This window comes from Leptonotus elevatus, chromosome 7, assembly GCF_054856555.1.
Source record: "Leptonotus elevatus isolate MCC_2025b chromosome 7, RoL_Lele_1.0, whole genome shotgun sequence".
Lineage (NCBI taxonomy): Eukaryota > Metazoa > Chordata > Actinopteri > Syngnathiformes > Syngnathidae > Leptonotus > Leptonotus elevatus.
This window is the reverse complement of record NC_141245.1, coordinates 12,987,567-13,007,751: the sequence shown is the minus strand read 5'-3', so window position 1 is coordinate 13,007,751 and position 20,185 is coordinate 12,987,567. Positions and strand designations below refer to the sequence as shown.

At 39.6% G+C, this 20,185-nt stretch overlaps 2 protein-coding genes across 4 annotated transcripts; one reads left to right on the top strand and one right to left on the bottom strand.

Moving 5' to 3' along the window:
- Positions 1–268: 268 nt before the first annotated feature.
- On the top strand, positions 269–16,344 carry vmp1 (vacuole membrane protein 1). 2 transcript variants are annotated; one of them, XM_086081417.1, is made up of 12 exons: positions 269–364; positions 797–905; positions 1,172–1,304; positions 1,497–1,587; positions 2,430–2,540; positions 5,664–5,831; positions 6,012–6,143; positions 8,818–8,898; positions 8,994–9,110; positions 9,917–9,978; positions 13,921–14,020; positions 15,346–16,344. In XM_086081417.1, exons 2-12 carry the CDS (start codon positions 827–829, stop codon positions 15,487–15,489), a joined length of 1,218 nt encoding a protein of 405 aa, XP_085937543.1. In that variant the 5' UTR covers positions 269–364; positions 797–826; the 3' UTR covers positions 15,490–16,344. The 2 variants fall into 2 exon arrangements, with proteins under 2 accessions (XP_085937543.1, XP_085937544.1); XM_086081418.1 differs by having other exon boundaries at positions 354–500.
- A 495-nt stretch (positions 16,345–16,839) lies between these two features.
- On the bottom strand, positions 16,840–19,741 carry tubd1 (tubulin, delta 1). Of its 2 annotated transcripts, none has more exons than XM_086080874.1 (8): positions 19,448–19,741; positions 18,868–19,015; positions 18,503–18,719; positions 18,202–18,433; positions 17,902–18,066; positions 17,447–17,575; positions 17,197–17,380; positions 16,840–17,053 (listed from the first exon to the last, which is right to left on the bottom strand). In XM_086080874.1, the coding sequence occupies exons 1-8, from the start codon at positions 19,596–19,598 to the stop codon at positions 16,939–16,941; spliced, it is 1,341 nt and encodes a 446-aa protein (XP_085937000.1). In that variant the 5' UTR covers positions 19,599–19,741; the 3' UTR covers positions 16,840–16,938. The 2 variants fall into 2 exon arrangements, with proteins under 2 accessions (XP_085937000.1, XP_085937001.1); XM_086080875.1 differs by having other exon boundaries at positions 18,868–19,356; positions 19,448–19,574.
- Between the last annotated feature and the right edge of the window lie 444 nt (positions 19,742–20,185).

Genomic DNA, 20,185 nt, shown 5'->3' with positions numbered 1-20,185 from the left:
ACACTGACTGACTCACTTGAGCCAACATTCAAGTATGTCCAATACCATCCCGTCTTTTCATTTGAGACGTTCTTTTTTGTTGTCAAAGACATCACAGAACAACTGCAACTATTTACAAGGAGCGCCGCAAAGCACGTCGGTGCACCGTTACACCATCGCTACAATAGCATTTTCACATTAAAATAAGACTACTTAATTTTACTCTAAAACAAGTAGTTCAATTGGGAAATGTCTTGACCGTTAATAATTATTCTGTCAACAACTCTATTTATATAAATACTTCTTCTTCTTTTTTCTGTGCACAACCAACCATTTTTATTTTGGCATTGCACGTTTGTTTCCGGGTGAAGAAGGCAGGAAATAGGTACGGCTGTCATTTCATTTGAACAAATACCCCTCGATTATGTCTTTAAATAACGTGTTTTTGACCAAATTATATCTACCGGGAACGTAGAAGCGTTTTTCATATCATGATTAAGAGGCTCCTATTGATCTTTGAGGTGCGTATTCGGTTGTAGAGTTCATACGTCCCTCTGCTAGCGTGTTGGCTAACCGGTTAGCATGTGGGGGTGAAATGTGTTGCAATCATGTCCCATAACGAATAGTGCCTAGCTTAACTAGCAAGGTTATTTCTGGCAAGTGTTGACACAAGAGTCTTGAGGCACTTTTTCAATACAGTGTTTTGTGTTTTTAAACACCACGTAAACTGCCAAGTGGTGTCAATGAGCCGTAGTAGTAGACTGACACTAACGTGGTTAATCAAGCAACAACTTGTAATTTATTCTGTGTTCCTCAGACTTCCCCGGTGAGTTAGACATTGACTGACATGGCAGCCAATGGAGACAGTTGTGATAAGCCTCAAAGACGCACAGGAGTAAAAGAAAAACAGAATGGCAACTTCACAGGTTGGTTATTAGAATTAGTCCCGATTACATTTTCTGCGAAAGTCAGTTAATTTAATCGCTGTTACATAACTCACGCAATTGCAAATGTGTATTGCCGATTGCATCAGTGATAAGGTGAGCAAGCAGGTCAATTTTAGGTTGTAAAAGTCAGGTCCGAGAACAGAACTAGACCAGCATTATGTATTCAACGTTGACCACTGAACATAATGCAATAATAGATGTAAGTACAGAATGTCAAGAAGATCGCAGTTGTGGTTTGTCTGCAGACTCAACAATAAGAGAGAGGCGACAGAAAGATAAAGAGGAGCGCCTGTCCCTTGTTTTATGGAGGAGGCCTGTTACTACACTCCAGTACTTCTTCCTCGAGACCTTAATCAAGCTAAAGGAGTGGACAATTAAGTAAGACGCTCAATTCACTTTCGTCTTTGTTTTTGTCTTGTTTTTAATCGTATTGTTTGTACACACTTGACTTTTTACCCATTTAATGGTGGTTTGTTGACTTTGTCCTGCTCTTCTGTAAAAGTCATCATGCCTGCATAACTTTAAGAAATACAAATTTGGTGCTTTTTGTTTATTTTATTTCTTGCTCAGGCTTTGGAAACGACGGGGCATTGTGTTCTTAGTTTTGATGTTATGTAGTCTCTTCTCTGCCGCCTACTCCATAGAGGGATCGCATCAAAAAGTAAGGCTGAATTTTGTCTGAGCGTGTGAGTAAAACATAATCAACACCATTCCTATATCTCTAGGTTGTTCAAAGGTTAAAGATAAGTCACTCTTTAAAACTGTTCTGTGAGCTTAAAGCTGTTCAGTGAGCCTAATGTCACAGTTTTCTCTGTGTAACCTTTAAGCACTTAAGGGAATGTTGTTTACAAATTCTTCTGTGTGAATGACAATGATGAAACGGTCAACTCAGTTCATTGATATATATTATTTTGTTGATTGAACTATGAATACAAGGGACATAAGTTTCAGTGTTTAATTTATTTTTTACACATGTATGACAAAAAGTTAACATTTAATGCATTGTGTGTGCAATTTTACGTTTTTATTTCAATTTTAATCATTTCCACTACAGACAGTGACAAAAAAAAAACATGTCCAAAGACTGGAAACATTTAGATAACACTTCAATAAAGCATTTCCCCAAAGTCCACCAGTTTTTATTCATATCAGGGTGTGGCCATTTTGGCACTGTCCATCGACTGAAAATTACATCACAGTTGCTCAGGGCTCAAGTAACGACCAATCACGGCTTACCTGTTTTCTGAAGCTGAGCCTTGACTGTTGTTACCTGAGCCCTGAGCAACTGTGATGACATTTTCAGTCGACAGCAGGTGGCAAAATGGCTACACCCTGAAATGGAGAAAAACAGGTAGATTTTCCTGTTTCTCATATTTCACAAACATAATATTAATCAAAAGGCAGTGACTATTGACTTCCCCTTTAGGAAGTGTGTATTGAGATGTAATTCTTTTTAAAATACATATAATGGAAGTCTTGTTTTATTTGTTTTTCGCTCTTTAGTATGTCCAGTACCTAGAGAAGAGGTTCCTCTGGTGTGCGTATTGGGTAGGTCTAGGAATTTTGTCCTCTGTTGGCCTTGGGACTGGTCTGCACACCTTCCTTCTCTATCTGGTAAGATTCCAAATATGCTGTTGTGGGCGGGGAAGTAGGCATGTTATTTATGGATATATCTTGTAAGTATGAATGCAGCATGTACATTAACATGGGAAAATAAAGTGGAACTCTTTAAACCTGAAAGTATGAGATTGAATTGCGTGTTGGGTAAAATAATCTTGTTGGTTGCAACAAAGCACTTAATAAATACACATTGTTTTACCACATGTGCTGCCTATGACAACAGCCAGCCAGTCATCACTTGATTTTCCAGAACTTTCCAAGCACTAGCAGGCACCTGTGTGTTGGTTGGTACTAATATCATCACTGTGTGTAATAAAATGAAATTAATGAACTACTGAGCCTATTTGAAAATAGCAAGCAGGAAGTTCTTAATTTGGTGTTTGTCTGCCCTTTGTTTGGAAACACACTCCTAATGAATAACTGGACATGCAAACCAGCTTTGATGTTTTGTTCACTTTGGTTATCCATTTGGCCTTAGTAGAAGCCTGTGTGGTGACCCACAAGGGAGAGACATTCACAAGCAACTTGTACCTATGAGGGGAGTGAGTAGTTTCTGGGTTTGAAAGGGATGATTGACACGAAAGGGTTGGAAGGAGAGTAGCTTGTTGTTTTCTGTATAAACAGTCAGTTTTTTCTGGAGAGTAAGAGAGACCTGCCTAACCCCCCCCCCCCCCAAAAAAAAGGGGGAAAAAAGTTTTTACATGGTTTAAAATATGGAAGTATCACTGAAAGCAGCTATGCATAAAGTTTCAACACCAAGTTGGAGCTGGAAATGTTACTTGAAATACAGTTCTGAGAAACCATATTGTTTCCTACTGCAGTGTATAATAAGATGGAAAAAAAATACTTTCAACATTTCCCAGAACTATGAAAATGTTCCAGTATTTAATCTTAGTTATCATACTGCTGTATTCTGGCTACTTTTGAGGCTGTCATGAAGAACATTTGTCTCCCAAGTTTGTGAATTTTTTCCTTTTTATCCAAGGTTTTTGTTGGACTTTTTACAGAATGCCCACACAAATAAAATATTTTGATTGGCTTTTCAGGGTTCTGCTTCACTTCTAATTTGACCGCCTTGATTTTTCATATTCTGCATTCATTGTTTACTCCAGCCAAATATCATGTCCTTCAACGGGCAGTTGCTGAATGACTGTGCATAACTTTAATGTGGTGTTTTGTGCGCGTGCGGTTTGGGGGAAAGATGAGGAGTCCTGAGATGCAAGCAGATGGAGAGACTATAAATTGGCTTGGTAATTTGTGCTTATACTGGGAATGTGAATCAGCTATTTCCATTCCCATATTTTTCCTTTTGTTGTTTCACACAATGTTTCTAACTACAAAGTGCATGGAGATCTGAAAATGTCAATGTGCATGTTAGTGGTTGTGTGATTCATGTGGAGAAGGTGACCTAATCTGCTCTCCCATCTGTATGTGAGGGAGGCTTGACCCCCAGTATGGAATATGGCGTCCATTATCTTCTTTTTTTTTTCTTGCTTTTTTTTAAATAAAAGTTTTTGGCAATGAAAGGAAGTCAACCAAAAACATGTTGCCTTGTGAATGGGGACATATGTTTGTCCATCATTTTGTTGAGAGATGTTAATTGAAAATGAAAAATAGCCTAAAAACTGCATTTTCCCACCACCAGTGTAATGCATCCCCAGAGGGGAAGATGAGATCATTTTGCTCATAGAAAAGAGGATTTAATCAGGCGATGATCTTAGATTTAGTCACAGTCTCCATTTCTGAGTATTATTTTGTTGACTTAGAGACAGACGTACATACATGCGTGCTTTTTTTTTTTTTCTCTGAATTTTGAAGACAGCATTTGCTGACTTGCCCCAGTGTAAACTCTACCGGAGCTAAGATTCCAACACAGAACCTTGGAACTGTGAAGACGGTAGAAAGCAGCCCTGTAACATTTTGTGTTTATCTTCTTTGCTGGGTTACATACTATCATGATAGTCATACTCCCACCAATGCGCTAGTCACAGTCTTCACTTCAGTTAACCTAACAGTCATGTGTTTGGACTGTTTCGTTTTCAATTGAGCATTGTGTAGCTTGTCTTATTTACAGCACATCCATACAAAAGTATTATAGCAAACAATTGTGGTTTGACACTAGCAGTATCACCTCCTTGCAGGCAGAGACAGACAGTGTCTGAGTCCAAGATGTCTGACAGGTTGTCACGTCATCATTAATGGCTGAAAAAGATGTCTTGTTAAGTTTCACCACCTGGTCTCAATAAGAACAGGCACACCTGTAGCCACACCACAGCAACCCCATTATGCCATCTTCAAGTGATTGAGTCAATTCTGACATGATGGATAGCGTACGATTACAGAGCGATGACGGCAACCTGTCCTACATGAAGCTGCACCATGCACCTCAGTACAGAGGCGCCTTCTTCAGTTTACACACAGTCCACTTTAAACAGTATTGTACCCGGTATTACAACATTTCTTCACACAAGACAAAGGTATTCTTCTGAACTAATGTTCGCATGAGAAATCAGCACTCCTCACTCCTCATGCGTGCTCTACAACTTACATGTTTTCCCCATAAGTGCGTGGGATTTCTCTTGGTTCTCCCACATTACAAAAACATGCATGTTAGGTTAATTGAACACTTTAGTTTATCAGTGTGACTGTATTGCACATGGCATGTGATGTGTTTTACTGGCAACCAGTACAGGGTAGGGTGTACACCAGAATTAGTTAGCTGGGACAGGCTCAAGCTCACCCTTGACCCACCTTAATATAAGTGGTATAAAAAAGGATGAATTTTATCTCATGGCCATTTCTGTCGCATGAGTCCTAGCTCTGCCCTACCTGAGCCGTCCGGGTCACAAGCAATGCTATTTTTTGCACTGTATTACAATGGAAAGTTGGAAACATGGAAGAAGAAAAAAAATCTGTACATACCAGACTCAATGGTACTTCTTGGTGGAAACAAGGTGTGTGTGGGTCTATGCCAGTCCTGTATGACTGACTGGGATAAACTCCAGCTTCACTGTGACCCTGAACATGTTACGTGTTAACAGAAAAGGATGGATGGATTGCCACCTACCATGTAACATACATAGGTTGAATGTGTGTCTTTTTTGCTTGTTTTTTAAGGGTCCCCATATAGCATCAGTGACACTGGCAGCATATGAGTGTAGCTCAACAGATTTTCCAGAGCCTCCGTACCCAGATCAGATTGTGTGTCCTCAACTTGCAGGGGCTGAGGGAAGTATCTCCCTCTTCTCCATCATGTCAAAGGTCCGCCTTGAAGCCTGCATGTGGGTAAGTTGATGTTGTTTTTATTCTTGTAACTAAAAGGTGGGGACATCCCGGGGGGGGGGGGGTAGTCCAGCATTTCTACCTAATAATAAACACTGTTGACCTTGTTCTTACCGAAGTCAAGTGCATGTTCTTCAGAAAGCTGCAGTTGCCGTCTTCAAATAATTATTTGTGTCTTTTTAGGGTGCAGGCACTGCCATCGGAGAGCTGCCTCCATATTTCATGGCCAGAGCAGCACGTCAGTCTGGGGCTGATCCTGACGATGAAGAATACGAGGAGTTTGAGGAGATGCTGGAGCAGGCCGAGAACGCACAGGTCAGTGTTCCACACAGGTATTTGTTGCGATGCCATTATCATTTATGTTTTAAGGAACATTTTGAGTGTCTTATCACAAGATCATTATTTAGTCCAAAAATAGTGGAACGGTTAGGTCAATTCCTTTTGTTGTCCTTTTGAAGACTCTTGGGTTTCAGGTCAAAAAAATTCATATGAGACAAAAGTTCAGAATTCCAGCTTTTATTTCACAGTATTTATACATATAAATGCAGAGCACCATTTGGTTGAACAGACCTACTTTTCAAATTTGCAAAAGTATTGGAACATGTGACTGGGCGTTTCTAGATGCTCTGGTATTGCCTTTTAGATTGATGGCTTGCATTAAATAGTGCTTGTTTTTGGCTATGGGTTTCCACCTGTGAAAACTGCATTTGTTGTTAAGCAAACATAAAGACCATCGAGCTGTCTGGAAGAAAAGCAAACCATTTTGAAGTTTAAACACGTGTGGAAATCGATCAGAGCTATTGCACGAACGTTGGGCATAGCCGATATAACAATTGGGATTGTCCTGAAAGCAGCAGTTCATGACAGAAATAGTGTGTGAGCTGTGAAGAAACACTCAAAAGACAAAAGTCAGTGACATCACTGCCACTCTCCACACGGCAGCATTGAAGGTATCACAATCTGTTCAAAGAAGACTTTAAGAGAATATTCAGGCAATACCACAAGATGCAAACCACTCATCGGCAAAAAGAATCAGAAGGCCAGATTTAATTTTGCAAAGAAGTACAGAGATGAGCCACAAAAGTTTTGGAACAAAGTTTTATGGACTGTAAAGACGATGATTAACCTGTACAAAGTAACGTAAAAGCCAAAGTATGGAGAACCGAAGGATCTGCTTATGATCTAAAACACACCAACTCATCTGTGCAGCATGGTGGAGGTAATGTCATGGCTTGGGTTTGCATAGCTGCTTCTGAAACAGGCTCACTAGTATTTATTGATGCTTTTGTGATGTAACTCGTGATATGGTAGAAGGACAAATTATGACGTATACAAAATCAACCAACTGAGGTTATGGCTCTGTTCAGAATTGACCAATCATATTCAAACTCAATTGTTTTCATCATGCACCTACCACTGTTCAAAGTGCCTCAGACTAACTGCAAATAAATCCATTCTGCCACACGAAATGCTCACTTTGCACATAGTGCAAGTCGCACTGTCTTCGCTTTACACATTAAAGATGATAATAACTTATTATCATCTACTTCCAAATTCCTTGGCTCTATTTTCTTGCTTAGCCCGGCCGCTTGATGGCATTATGCACATAGTCACTGTAGCAAAGTGACCATGCCGCACGCTGTGTGGAAAATTCACTCTGTGCCACCGCGTAACTCCAAATCTAATAAAAAGTTATTAAAAAATAGTTGGGAGACACGGTCCGATTCCAATCGAGTCAGCAACCACGTGACCGGGCCCGATTTCCGATCACGTGATCGGATCGGGACATCCCTAGTTAAACATACCTTTTTATTGTGTGGCAGGTCCCATTTCACGAGTTTAAATGTGATTGGTTAATTCAGAACGCAGCTGCATCTTGGTTGTTTGGTTTTACCTCCTCTCTCAAATATTTATTTTGTGTTCAGTTAAGTTGTACAAGTTGTAGGTCACATGGATGGATGGCACAAAAACCTAGCATTTTATCAAAGGTCTGTAGACTTAAAAAAAAAATTTTTTTTTTACTGTTAATAGAAATATGACATCAACTTCCTCCTTTTCCTCTTTTACGTATCATCCACTACATATATGCAGCTGCTATCAAATCGGGTAGCCGCTAGTCCTCATAATGCCAACTGACCATGAAACAACTGTCCAGTCATTGGTCCCATAGTGCCACGTGACTTCAGCAAAGCCCCGCCCTCTTCACGCTTCCAGTAAATCCTTGTGTGTGCGCGTGAGTCACCCTGAGCACTGCTCCCCCTTTAATCATCCCCCAGGCTTTTGTGCTGTCTGCACCTCTCCCGCCCTCCACCCTCCACCCTCTTTTCACGGGTCTCTAATTTGAATGACAGACAGCTCTGTCAGGAAGCAGGTTCACATGACTGGACACTGCTGAGATCAGATGCTGAGTCAGCGGGACAGTAATTGGAGAAACCTGGTGTGCAGTACATGTTCACAATCGCCGGCATTTGATCTGTCCTCATTGGGTCACAGCTGATTGCTGTCATAAGAAAACAACTGATCGTGTTCTGTGTCTTGTATAATGATCATATTATATCACCATTTCCTCATAATATGCTGTACAAACAATGCTGCATTGTTTATTGTGGAGATGTGTGTTGATTGATTTAATGATGGATGTTGATGGATTATCAATTCAGTTCATCTTTTGGGTTTACATTTGAGCCATTATGGATGTTGACATATGTACATATGTATGTAAATACATATGTATATGACACTATGGTTAAAGTTGCACACAAAAATAAATGAATCGCATATTTTCACTCATATCACTATTGTCAGGTAAAATTAAATAAAAGAAGAAGCAAATTTGGTGTTTACTTATGTCTTGAATCAGCTTGTAAGAAGCCAAGGCATGCAGTTTTTAAATTACTGTTTAATATCATTTATTAAAAAGATAGTTGAACACATCTTTCAGCAATGTTTTAGCTTAGGTTTGTAAAATGTTTCTCATTTCCTCTTGCAGGATTTTGTCACCAGAGCAAAAATGGGAGTCCAACACATGGTGCAGAAAGTGGGATTCTTTGGGATCTTGGCATGTGCTTCGGTAGGAAAATTTGCTAAGTAGTCTTCCTCTTATTGCGTTTTTTACAATTATGGCTGTAGGGGACAATTTTCAAACTGTGATATCTATCATTGTAGATCCCGAATCCACTTTTTGACTTGGCGGGAATCACCTGTGGACACTTCCTGGTTCCCTTTTGGACCTTCTTTGGGGCAACCCTCATCGGAAAAGCTATCATCAAAATGCATATACAGGTCAGTGCTTCCATTCAAAAACACTAATCAGGAGTTGGCAAATAGAAGCTAACTTTCACCAAAATGATACAGCAATCGTGCAATTTTAATCATGAGTCAGTGAAACAAAGACAGAAAGGATATTATAGCACAAAAAAAAATAATACTCAGAGCATGGAAAAATAAGCCAGAAGCCCTCCACAGAGTTCGGACTTGTTCAGTTTATCCAGATCAGGAAAGTCTTGCTAATTAAAAGAGATTATTTTTTCAGTCTTCCACACAAGTGACTAATGTGAACCTTGTCTAAGTAAGTTTGTGTATGCGAGCGAGTCAGTGAGTCTTTATATCTTTCCATCTCTGGGTGGTACCAGCCAGTGACCTCACCATCGCAAATTTCAGAGAAAGGGTCCCGGCACACAGCAGGGGGTTCAAGAGGATGTAAAGTGGACATTACTGAAGAAAATTAAAACCCAATAAAATGTCTTGAACGGCTTGAGGTTTTATTTGTGCATGTGTGCTTTGAACCTGGTGGACGTTACATGTCATATCCTGTCTAGAATTGTCCAGGGGGTCCGTGTGTCATACACTTTAAAATGCTGATCACTTTCATGACCGGAGAAGAATATTGTGGTATGCCCCCCACTAACACTGTAAACCACAAAAAAAACTCCCTGCAGCTTAAAATGGATCATAGTCACATTTACATTTTGTAATTTAGCGAACATCAGTATGTCTGTTGTCAATATCAGCCTTGGTCTTATGTCATACATTTGATTGTGTAGTGTAATCTCCTGCTTCATCGCATTGTGTTTGTCATCTGTCAACAGAAGCTGTTTGTTATCATCACCTTCAGCAAGCACATTGTGGAGCAAATGGTGTCTCTCATTGGGTAAGTATCTTCACACGAGTCAGTTAGTGCTTTATTGTAGCCAGTTGTTGGCATTGCTCAGGTGGGGGGGGTGGTCGTTTTCCAACCCAGAGGTTGTGGCTTTGATCCCCGACCTTTCTGACCATGTCGAAGTGTCCTTGAGCAAGATTCTGACACCCCAGTTGCTCCTGATGCTGCTGCATCATCAGTAGGTGAATGAGGAATCAGTGTGAAAGCTCATTTACCATTCACAGCTGCTGTCACTCTAAAACCTGCATTCCCGTTGTTGCAAAGTCAAGACCCGCTGTTATATAGAAGTGAAGACAAAGTGTATCATTTTAAAATAGCCTCTAATACAGGGTTCACCAATTGCGGTCCTCAAAGTCCGGAGTCCTGCTGGTTTTAGATGTTTCCGCCCACTAGCACACCTGATTCATATAATCAGCTCATCAGCATGCCTGATAATGATCCTGAGCTTTAGTATCAGGAGTGTTGGTAGGCGGAAACATCTAAAACCCGCAGGACTCCGGACCTCGAGGGCCGGAATTGGGGAAACCTGCTCTAATACATGTATATCAGGGGTGCTCAAGTTCGGTCCTTAAGAGCCCCTATCCAGCCTGTTTTGCATGTTTACCTCCTGCAGCACAGCTGAATCTAATAATCAGCTAACCAGCAAGCTTTGCAGAAGGCTGATAACGATCCTGATCATGAATCAGGTGTGTTAGTGGAGAGAAACATGGAAAACAGGCTGGATAGGGGCTCTCGAGGACCGAACTTGAGCACCCCAGATGTATATCATATTATTTAGGCATCATTACAGTATGCTTACATCAAAGGGCAATTTAGAGCACATGAGCATGAAGCTGGCACAAAATTACTATTGAAGTCTTCTCAGTTCTGATCTTTTTGCAAAATCAGTAGCCTTTTTTTGGGACAACAATGACGTAATTGAGACGAGTAACAGTTTGATCAGACTGAAAGATTATGCTATGAAAACTTTGCTACATCATATAAGACAAGGATTGACTGTTTAAATGCCATTAGAAGTTTTTTTTTTCATTATGCAGTAATATTCACATTCATGAAACGCCATGTTAAATGAGTAAGATACCACCCTAAGCATATATCCGCTAACCAGAGGCTGAGCTGCTGTATTTGTTTGCGGAGTAAACAAGTGGAGCCTGAGGCAGTTGTATTTCTAGTCCTTTACCTAATACGTTTCATGTGGGAACATAACACCTCTGTATTGTAGGCTACCCAAAATTGGGATACAGTTTTTTGTTTTTACTGTCTGCCGGCAGCCCAGCCTTTTGGGCCCAATGGTGGAGAATCACTGCTTTTGGTGTCTGCCTCTAGTTGGCAGATACTAAAGCTTTCACTCCAAATAACTGAACATATGGAACAAAGCTCTTATTTTCCGAACAGTCGGAGTGAAGCAATCCGGGAACTGGGATTTTGGGTGTGAGTCCGAGCTCTACGGTTCTTGGTCTCAGTTTTTGTAAAATACATTTCCCAAACAAAATATGACTCCAAAGTGACATGTGTGGGGGGTTTTTTCACGATTTTTTTTTATTAACTGATGCGATTTATAATCTGGAGTGACTTGCAATCTGAAAAATATGGTGAGTGGAGGATTCAGGATGAGTGTCCACATTTCCCGCCAGCCATTTACATCTCTGCAGCATTGGTGGTGCAGCATTTGAGGTCCCATTCAGACATGTTGATATGACTCACAAAGTTCAACAATGTTCTCCAGCAATGTGGGAAATGAACCTAGACCTAAATAATTAAAACAGTCTGCTAGAATAGCTTAATTTATCTTATGTTAGTGATTCAACCATCAAATTTAACATCTTTATTGTGGGTCTAGTTGTCTGGAAAAAAAATGTGATTCAGCAGATATTTTAGTTGGATTTTGTATTGTTTCAATGATTCAGGATATAACTAGTGTGATTGAAATGTAGAAATTTGCATATTAAGACTTCCTGGTGAAGCTTTTTTTCTATCTTAATTTACTATAAATTATTGGAGCTGTATACCAGTAATATAACAAATGTATATAAAAGTTCATACATTTAAATATTGGATGTTTAAGAGATGGATTAGTAATGTAACTTAATAACTGGTTAAATTAAAAAGAACATTACTTCAAATTGACAGTTAACATGAAAGGGGGAGGTGAGTTTGCTGCAGGCTGCCAAGTATGAGCAACGTGTGTTGGGTTTTTTGTTATCGGCAATGAAGGACATTGATCAACATATGCCAATCACATACTTTTCCGTGGACATTAGCCTATTGATTGGAGCACCACTAATTAAAATACATCACCACGGAATGGAGGTATGAGTTATGGGCAAAAATCCTAATATCCTGATACAGGTATTTTATTTTATATCCTGATATAACCCCATCATGTAATGTTTTTCCTTAAAAGTACATGTAAGTAGTGGCAGTTTTCTAAGATCTTTTCTCCCTTTACTTATAAAATACATATTTTATATAAACTTCAACAATATAAAAAAACAATAGAAATCTAATGAAATACAAATATCCTGTGGCCAAATAATATACAACAGAGTGCTTAAAGTAACATTTAAGTATGCCAACTATTTATCTAGTAAATGTGCCAATAAATCAAAACAGTTTGAGGCAATTGAGTTTTAGGAACACAAGATTGACAGTTTGTTGTGAAGGCCTGACTGTGATGTCTCAGTCTGAACATTAGGGGTACCAATCTGATGCAATGTATTTTGATATTGACAAAAACTTACAAAAGAAATCAGCAATATAAATTACATACTAATAGACGTTTTATACTGTATGATATACTGCATATCATTGTAGCATATTTTACAACTCTAAATCAATGTATAATACAAAAAACCACTCTTGTTTATGTCCTGATCTAAACTGTGCATTTGTTTATTCCATGTATTAGTTATATTTACCATTATTAAAATACAATACAAATAATACTAATCATTCATCATCATTCACTAAGGTCATGTACTGATCTAAAGATTCACTTAACAGAATTAAAATACTATTTTATTTGCTACAGTCATAGTAAAAAAAAAAAAGCCTATCAGAATTTTTAAAAATATCAACATATAGTATATAAAGCATTATTTTTGTTATTGTCTGATCTAAACGAGCACAACACAAGAAAAGCATGACACAAAATCCACTCAAATTAAGTTTGACCAATAAATAAATAATAACACTCACAAATAATGGATGGACTTTGATGACACTGGGACGTTAGTCCATGGCCAATTAATAATCCCGCTTCTATTGTGCAAAGCCAATGACTGTCTGATAAGAAGCGTGGTGACTTGCCGTGATACGCGGCGGTCTGTGTATGTATTCCTGCGTGCTCGCATGGCATGACTACATGCGAGTCATTCAAAGTGAAATCATCGGTCATTGATATTGGTTTAGTTGTGTCTATAGCTTTGCTTAGTCAAGTCTAGACAGTATGATTTTGTCCTGGTCAGACAGATTCTGCGAGAACATTGTGGACTTCGCCCACTTGTTTTTTAACATTTTAAACAATTTGCTTTTAAAGCACAGAAATCATGAGCCCATTGTGCTTTGCTCCACCCCCTGGAGAGATAGCATACCGTGCCTAATAAGGATGCAAGTACGCCCTGATTAGATGTCTTTGCACCCAGATGGTGGTAAGGGTGATGACATCATGTCGAGTCACTTCCCGGTTGAAGGGGCTGACACAAGTGCCTGAGGAGAGAGCTAAGAAGTATAAAAGGAGAGCTGAGGAGCTAGTGCTTCAGTTGCCTTTCCTCCTGCTGGACTCGCATGCAGGATGGCGACTCTCAGGATCTTTGCTTGATAATGAATAGAAAAAATCCAATTGTATTGATGCTCTGTGACCGTGGGCTCCTCTCCGTCTCTGGGTAAGTTTAATAGTCATTCAGATCTCTGTCTTGATTTGTTGTTTGCCAGGTCCATACCCAAAGTAGGCCCAGCACTCCAGAAGCCCTTCAGCCAGTACCTGGAAGCACAAAGGAACAAACTACATCATGGGAAAGGAACAACGTCATCGGTAAGGACAAACAATTTTATTTGCAAATAGTTATCTTTCAATGCAAATGATCACTGATTAATTACTTGACATTTACACGGCTTGGCACTTGGCTTACTACAAATTTATATTTTTGTCTATAAGTATTTGAACCCAAAGAGGTTTTTTTGTAAGATTTTTTGGTTTCTTTATGCCTATCATCACAATGGATATTAAGTTTTACAGAAATATAGTATTTGATTGGAATTATACCAATAATAGATTTTTTTTTCTTCAATAACCGCTTTATTTTTAATATGTATAGCTATTAGCGACTCAAAATACCTCAGTTTGAGTTGCTGAGAAAAACAACTTTGGAAGGCAAATAGTATCAAGGCCCAGTTTGATCTGAACTTCTTCTGCTGTTCACTTGGTGAAAAGTAGCAACATTTGCAAGCAAGTAGCAATTGAATGTTGCAGTTTATCTTCAGGATAGAAGCTCATAATATTGTTTAATGGCCCTTCTGGATTTAAGACTTAAATTATGGACAACTAACGATTTTCATTCAGTTATGAAAGCTGATGCCCTCTTCAGATTCTTTTGAGCACCTGCAAATCATGGTGCTTCTAAATTGCTTTCATTCCTAAATGTGGTCAATGTCATGTTCATTTAAAATTATATTTTGCCATACAAAGGGAAAATCGGGTTCAAATGTTATTTTTCATCAGCCTTCCTTAGAATAAATTTATAATACAGCGAACCCGTTTTTACATGACCCACCCTCAATAAGTGAAAATCCACAACATTGAGACCTAAAAAATAATAACTTAGTTTTACCCCTCCCACACACTTAACATATTTAACTTTATTAAAACAAATCTAAACTTGTTACAACACACTTTTCAAAACACATTTAAACTTAATTTAACGCTAAAAACATATTGCAAGCAATATGTAGCATCTGTGTACATGCATGTGCCTTTAAGAGGCGGGGCCTGGTGGGATAGGCGAGAGCTGCTGCCAACAGCAGTTTCCGTATGTGTGTGCCTACTGTTTTTTAATGTACAATAAATGACATAGTACATTGTTAACTGTGGCTCTCCTTTCCCACATGAGAAGGTATTACAGTAAGTACTGTATAGTTACTTTGAAAACTCATTAGAAAAAAAAAATTTGCTTAAAAATAACTCAATATAGCGGAAGCGCAAATGCTGACTTGCAATATAGCGGGTGAACATTGTCTTTATTGTAAGCAAAATATTTTTTCTTTGCCTTCTACCTTGTATTTTTTAGATACTCATTAACTTTTAATTTTGCAGTAAACTGTTGTACTAATATATAATCTACTGCCACCGCTACTTTCCAGGATGACAACTGGCTTTCCTGGCTGTTTGAAAAGCTGGTGTTGGTCATGGTGTGCTACTTTGTCATCTCCATCATCAACTCGATGGCTCAAAGTTACAGCAAGCGGCTCCAGCAGCAAAAGCACTTGGTGGAGAAGACCAAGTGATGACGGGCGAAGCGGTAAACCATCCAAGAAGTGACTGCGCCTCTGCGCCTCTGCTGCTCAGACCATGTCCTCTCATGACTTGCCGACAAACCTCACCCTGTCACCCTCCACCTCCTCGCTCAAGAGGCTGAGCGCTCCAAAGCAGACTGTGTCCTGTCCTCGGTATGTGTGTGTCCGCATTTTAACGTCCGTCTCCACCATTTTTGTAATTGGTTTCATCTCACTCGGTGTGTGCAGTGCGGAGCGCCTGGTAATCCTGCTAATTTAATGGTCTTACTTTCTGATGATTCCATACTTTGACCTCACAAGTGAGGCAGTGGGTGGGTTGGTGTCTTCTGTGCACGGGCACTGCCTATCAGACGTGATGCCTTATGCAAAGATGGGAACGTCTCGACTTCCCTTGAAAATAATTATTGACTTTTTATTTAATTTTGTAACATTAATGTATAATATGAATGGCTTTTGATTGAGTGTGCTGCCAGGATAACTGCTTCTAGATGCTGTCTTTTTAGGGTTGGGATTTTTTTTTTTTTTGGACCTGTTAGACATTAATATTTTATTTGCTCCTGGACTTGTCAGTTCCACAAAAAAAGAAGGAAAAAGCAATATCAATGTAAAATGTGTTGTTGATGGTTTGCACATTGTGTAGATATCTTAATCCATGGACATTATGCATAAATGTATTTCTATTCTAACAGTATGTGGGCAGGAGTCACCTTGAATCCAACAAGTGACATCATTTGTAGTGACACTGTACATTAAGGCAACTAGTCCCATTTCTAATTCTGTACTGTTAGATTGGACCTTGGATTGGATCATATATAAACTCATGTCAATAATGACACTTACATCCAAGTGTGATTCATTGGTTTGCTTATTGTGCTAATGCTGGAAATATACAGTTTATGTCCTTTTGAAGAAATGATCGTCTTCCAGGTAAGTACAACTTGACACAGCTATACAGATGGCTGCATCCGAGTTACAATTGCTACCGGTGTGTGGTAGTTCCATGTTGTCCTCCTATTCGGTTCCTCTTGGTTCTTGTTTCAGCCTGGCTGTGTGCATCTGGATCACCAAATTTCCACCTCCTCAGCTAGCTTATCAGACTGGTGTTGGCTGTTAAATCTCACATGGCAACAGTGGTCTGTAAGCTGACTGAAGTTGTGGGTCCTCTCCTGCTTTTTACTTGTATGTGGAGTGTACTGCACTTGGATTAATAGCCTGTTTTTATCTAATGCTAAAAATGTTACCGTGTGGAATCCGTAAACAATAAATTGATTGCATTATTACTGTATGTGTAGTGTGGCTCCTTTTAAAAGTGTAGTCTTTTGTATGTCACACAGATTCTTTGAGCAACAAAAATACATTTATTAGTGATGTAACAAGTAAAGTACAGTATTTGCAGCAGTATTTGGAGCCCTCCAGGTAAAAGACAGTAGTCATTAAATTTTAACCATTACAGCCCAGTTGACTGTAGCTAGAAATTATTTGCTCTGCAAATGTAAAGTTTTCAAGGAAATCTTCTTCCGAGATCCCAAACTTTGTGTACTGATGGATGTAAGCCCTGTAACAAAGATAATTTGCACAAAAAAAGAACATGATGTAAATGGGAATATATTGTAAATTCTCCCATCATTGATATTATACAGTATGATTTTATTTTACATAACCCTAGAAGGACTAACCAGTCTCTTATGTCAAACTCACCTTGCAGCAAACATACTCCAAGCTTTTCTCACCATGTTGTCCAATGGTTCGATCAGAGCTTGACTGTTGCTGACCAAAGTTGCCGTTTTTTCGTATTTATTAAACGACACGGGACATTTCCAAACGTTGAAAGCCTCTTTAGGTGAGAGCCATGAGCTGTAAAGGGCTGCATCGTCGAAGTTAACTAGAGAGTTTTTATTCACACGTTAGGTCTTTGAACAGAGAGCTGCTAGTGTTAAACGTGTCAAACCTGTCTCTGCGCTGGACACGTCTTTGCCTCTCAATATGAGCAGATTGGCCAAAGAAATGTTGACGCTGGATCCAGTCAGACTCCTCGTCCGCTCCGAGACGGCCAATGGTCGCACTTGCCAGTCTATACCTGCCAACATAGTCTTTTATAATGTCACTTTTTAAAAAGTGTGAAATGGTTCTAGTGTGAAGAAGAACGACTTTCTACTTGAACTGTGACCCTTCGCTAGACTCTTTGGGGCTGTTCTGTAATACAGTATAGGAAAATATTGATTCTGAAAGGAAATTCAAGGTTTTCTAACAAATCTATTGGGTTGTCCTTATTCATTACATTGACATCGATTTTTTTTTCTTCATGAGTACAATTTATGTATTTTGCAAATTGGATAGGATTATTAGTTGGCAGGCTACTGGCCTAGATGAGTGTTCATAGAATCCATTTCTGGCCACACTCACCTTCCTCCATCTTGGTGTTGGAGATGAGCATCTGGCGCAGGTGTTTGAGCAGAGCTGGCCATCTGAAATCGGTAAATGCGATGGAGGAACTCGGCATCTGAGGTATGGTGCTCATGCTGAGCAGCTTGTACTCTGGGTGGCACGCGAGGGCGCTCACTAATTCACCTGAGAGGAAAGAAGAAATGACAGTGTGCCATTAACGGTTGCACTTCCTGTAAATAATCCAATTTCCAAGGTTCTCTATATTTTTATACTTGCCCAACAGCAACCCTCGTAGAAATCATGCATTGTGTTCCTCACCCAGAGGATTCCTGCTGTAGACTCCATGAGAGTCCGCAGTGAGCGCAGGCTGAAGGACGGTGCCCAGCTGATGAGCGATCACCTTGTTGATATCAGCAATGGAGATGTCTTTGATATGGAGCAGCTGACTGCAAATCCTGTGCACCGTGTCATTCTCGTGCACCAGGAGGCCATCTGACAGCTGGTAGAGGTGACCCAATGTCAGTACTGAGTTGTAGTTCTGGACAATCACCTAAAAGATGGAGGGGTTAGTCCTTTGTAGCAACACATTTCTTACAAGTGCTGATAAAAGTCTTCATACCTCGCCGGTCGCGTATGGCCAGGTTAGGTGGTTGACAATGAAGGATTTTGGGTAGTTGTCCCGCAGACACTGAGTGACATAGGAGCCCACACCAGAGCCTGTTCCACCAGCCACACTCATCATGGCCAAGAAACCACGCAGTTGGTCACAGCGTTCCACCTCTCGCCGCAAGATGTCATCTACTGCTTGTCTGTGACGAGGGCCGTGTTTGCAAAACCTGGAGAGAATTTTTGAGCTTTACATTAGGGCTTTCATCATCAAACATGTTTAGGATTGATTGTTCTATCATTAGGGAAGCACTTAAGAGGACATACAAAGGTTAACTAAAGCATATACACAAATCGTAAAAATGCAAGTCACCTTACCCGTTTGCCCAGTTGTTGCCACTCCCCTGCCTCTGGTTGAAGCTTGATGCATTGTCATACTTCCACTTGCCAGATTTGGCCGTCTTGCTGAAATTCTGCTTAATGACTTTTGGCTCCATGTCAATCAGCACTGCCCTGGCAATAAGGTCTAAATCAAGAATGTAAACAACAACAAAAATGTCAATCGGTGACACACAAGGTGTGCCAGCAAGGTTCCGGGACTGTTGTCACAAGAATATCTTAACTTCAAAGTACAAATTAGCCCCTTCTCTTCCCTTCATGCACTCTAGCATGAATTATTCTTCTGGGATCCTCCATGTCGATCTCATGGACATCTTGATCGTGTCCATGTCTTCCAAAATGGTTCCATTGATGACCCCATTTAACTTGGCAAATATTGGGGGTGGGAGCACTGAGTATACTACAGATAGAGGTTGATTTAGCACCGTGAGTGCTGGGACTTTTCTGACATACCTCTAACACTGTTTGCTTTGAAAAAAAACAGAAAATTACAACTATCAAAAGGAAATTAGTAAAAGTCGATATATAGTGACACGCAAAAGGAAGGGAGACAGGTTACCTCCATGCTCAGTTTGGTGGAAGAAGCGTTCACAACTGGCAGTAGCATACGTTTTCCTCTGGCCAGCCTGAGCGTCATTGTAAAGGGTGTCAAACAACTCCAAACCCACTTGGTTGCCGCACTGACCCAACTGGACCGTCACCACTGACATTTTGTATCCCAGTAAAGTATGAGACTCCTACATCTACATATAGTCAATATAGCTACTGACAACCACTACAGTTGGTCATGTATGCATTTGTAAGCAACATAGCAACACTGTAGCATTTCATCGCTGCCGCCGTGACAACGGATTTCCGGTACACACTTGTAGAAATTTCAAACTAAATAATATTGTAGTCTTAATCAGAGCCTCTGATCTAACAACATATCGTTCAGTCACGAACGTTTATTGAGGCGCTGTAAGAAATTCAGCATTTAGCAGATTTGGTCAACACTATAGGTGTTTGTTTGTTTAGTTGTTTCGTTGTTTGTTTCTTTCTTTCTTTCTGTTTTATGTAAATGTGTTTTTCTGAATATTTTTTTCTTTTTTGCTATTTTTTAATCAGTTTTGGAAACAGATTTTGTGAATATTTCCACATTATTTTTCTGGATGTTTTTTTTAATTCTGAATTTTGTTCTTTTTTTCTGAATATGTTTTAATGACAGACAACAAAGATTTAAACAAAAATTCTGGAAAAAAATATTCCATGCAACAGGGGGGAAAATAGCCCCCCAGGATGGACAAAAAACAAGAAG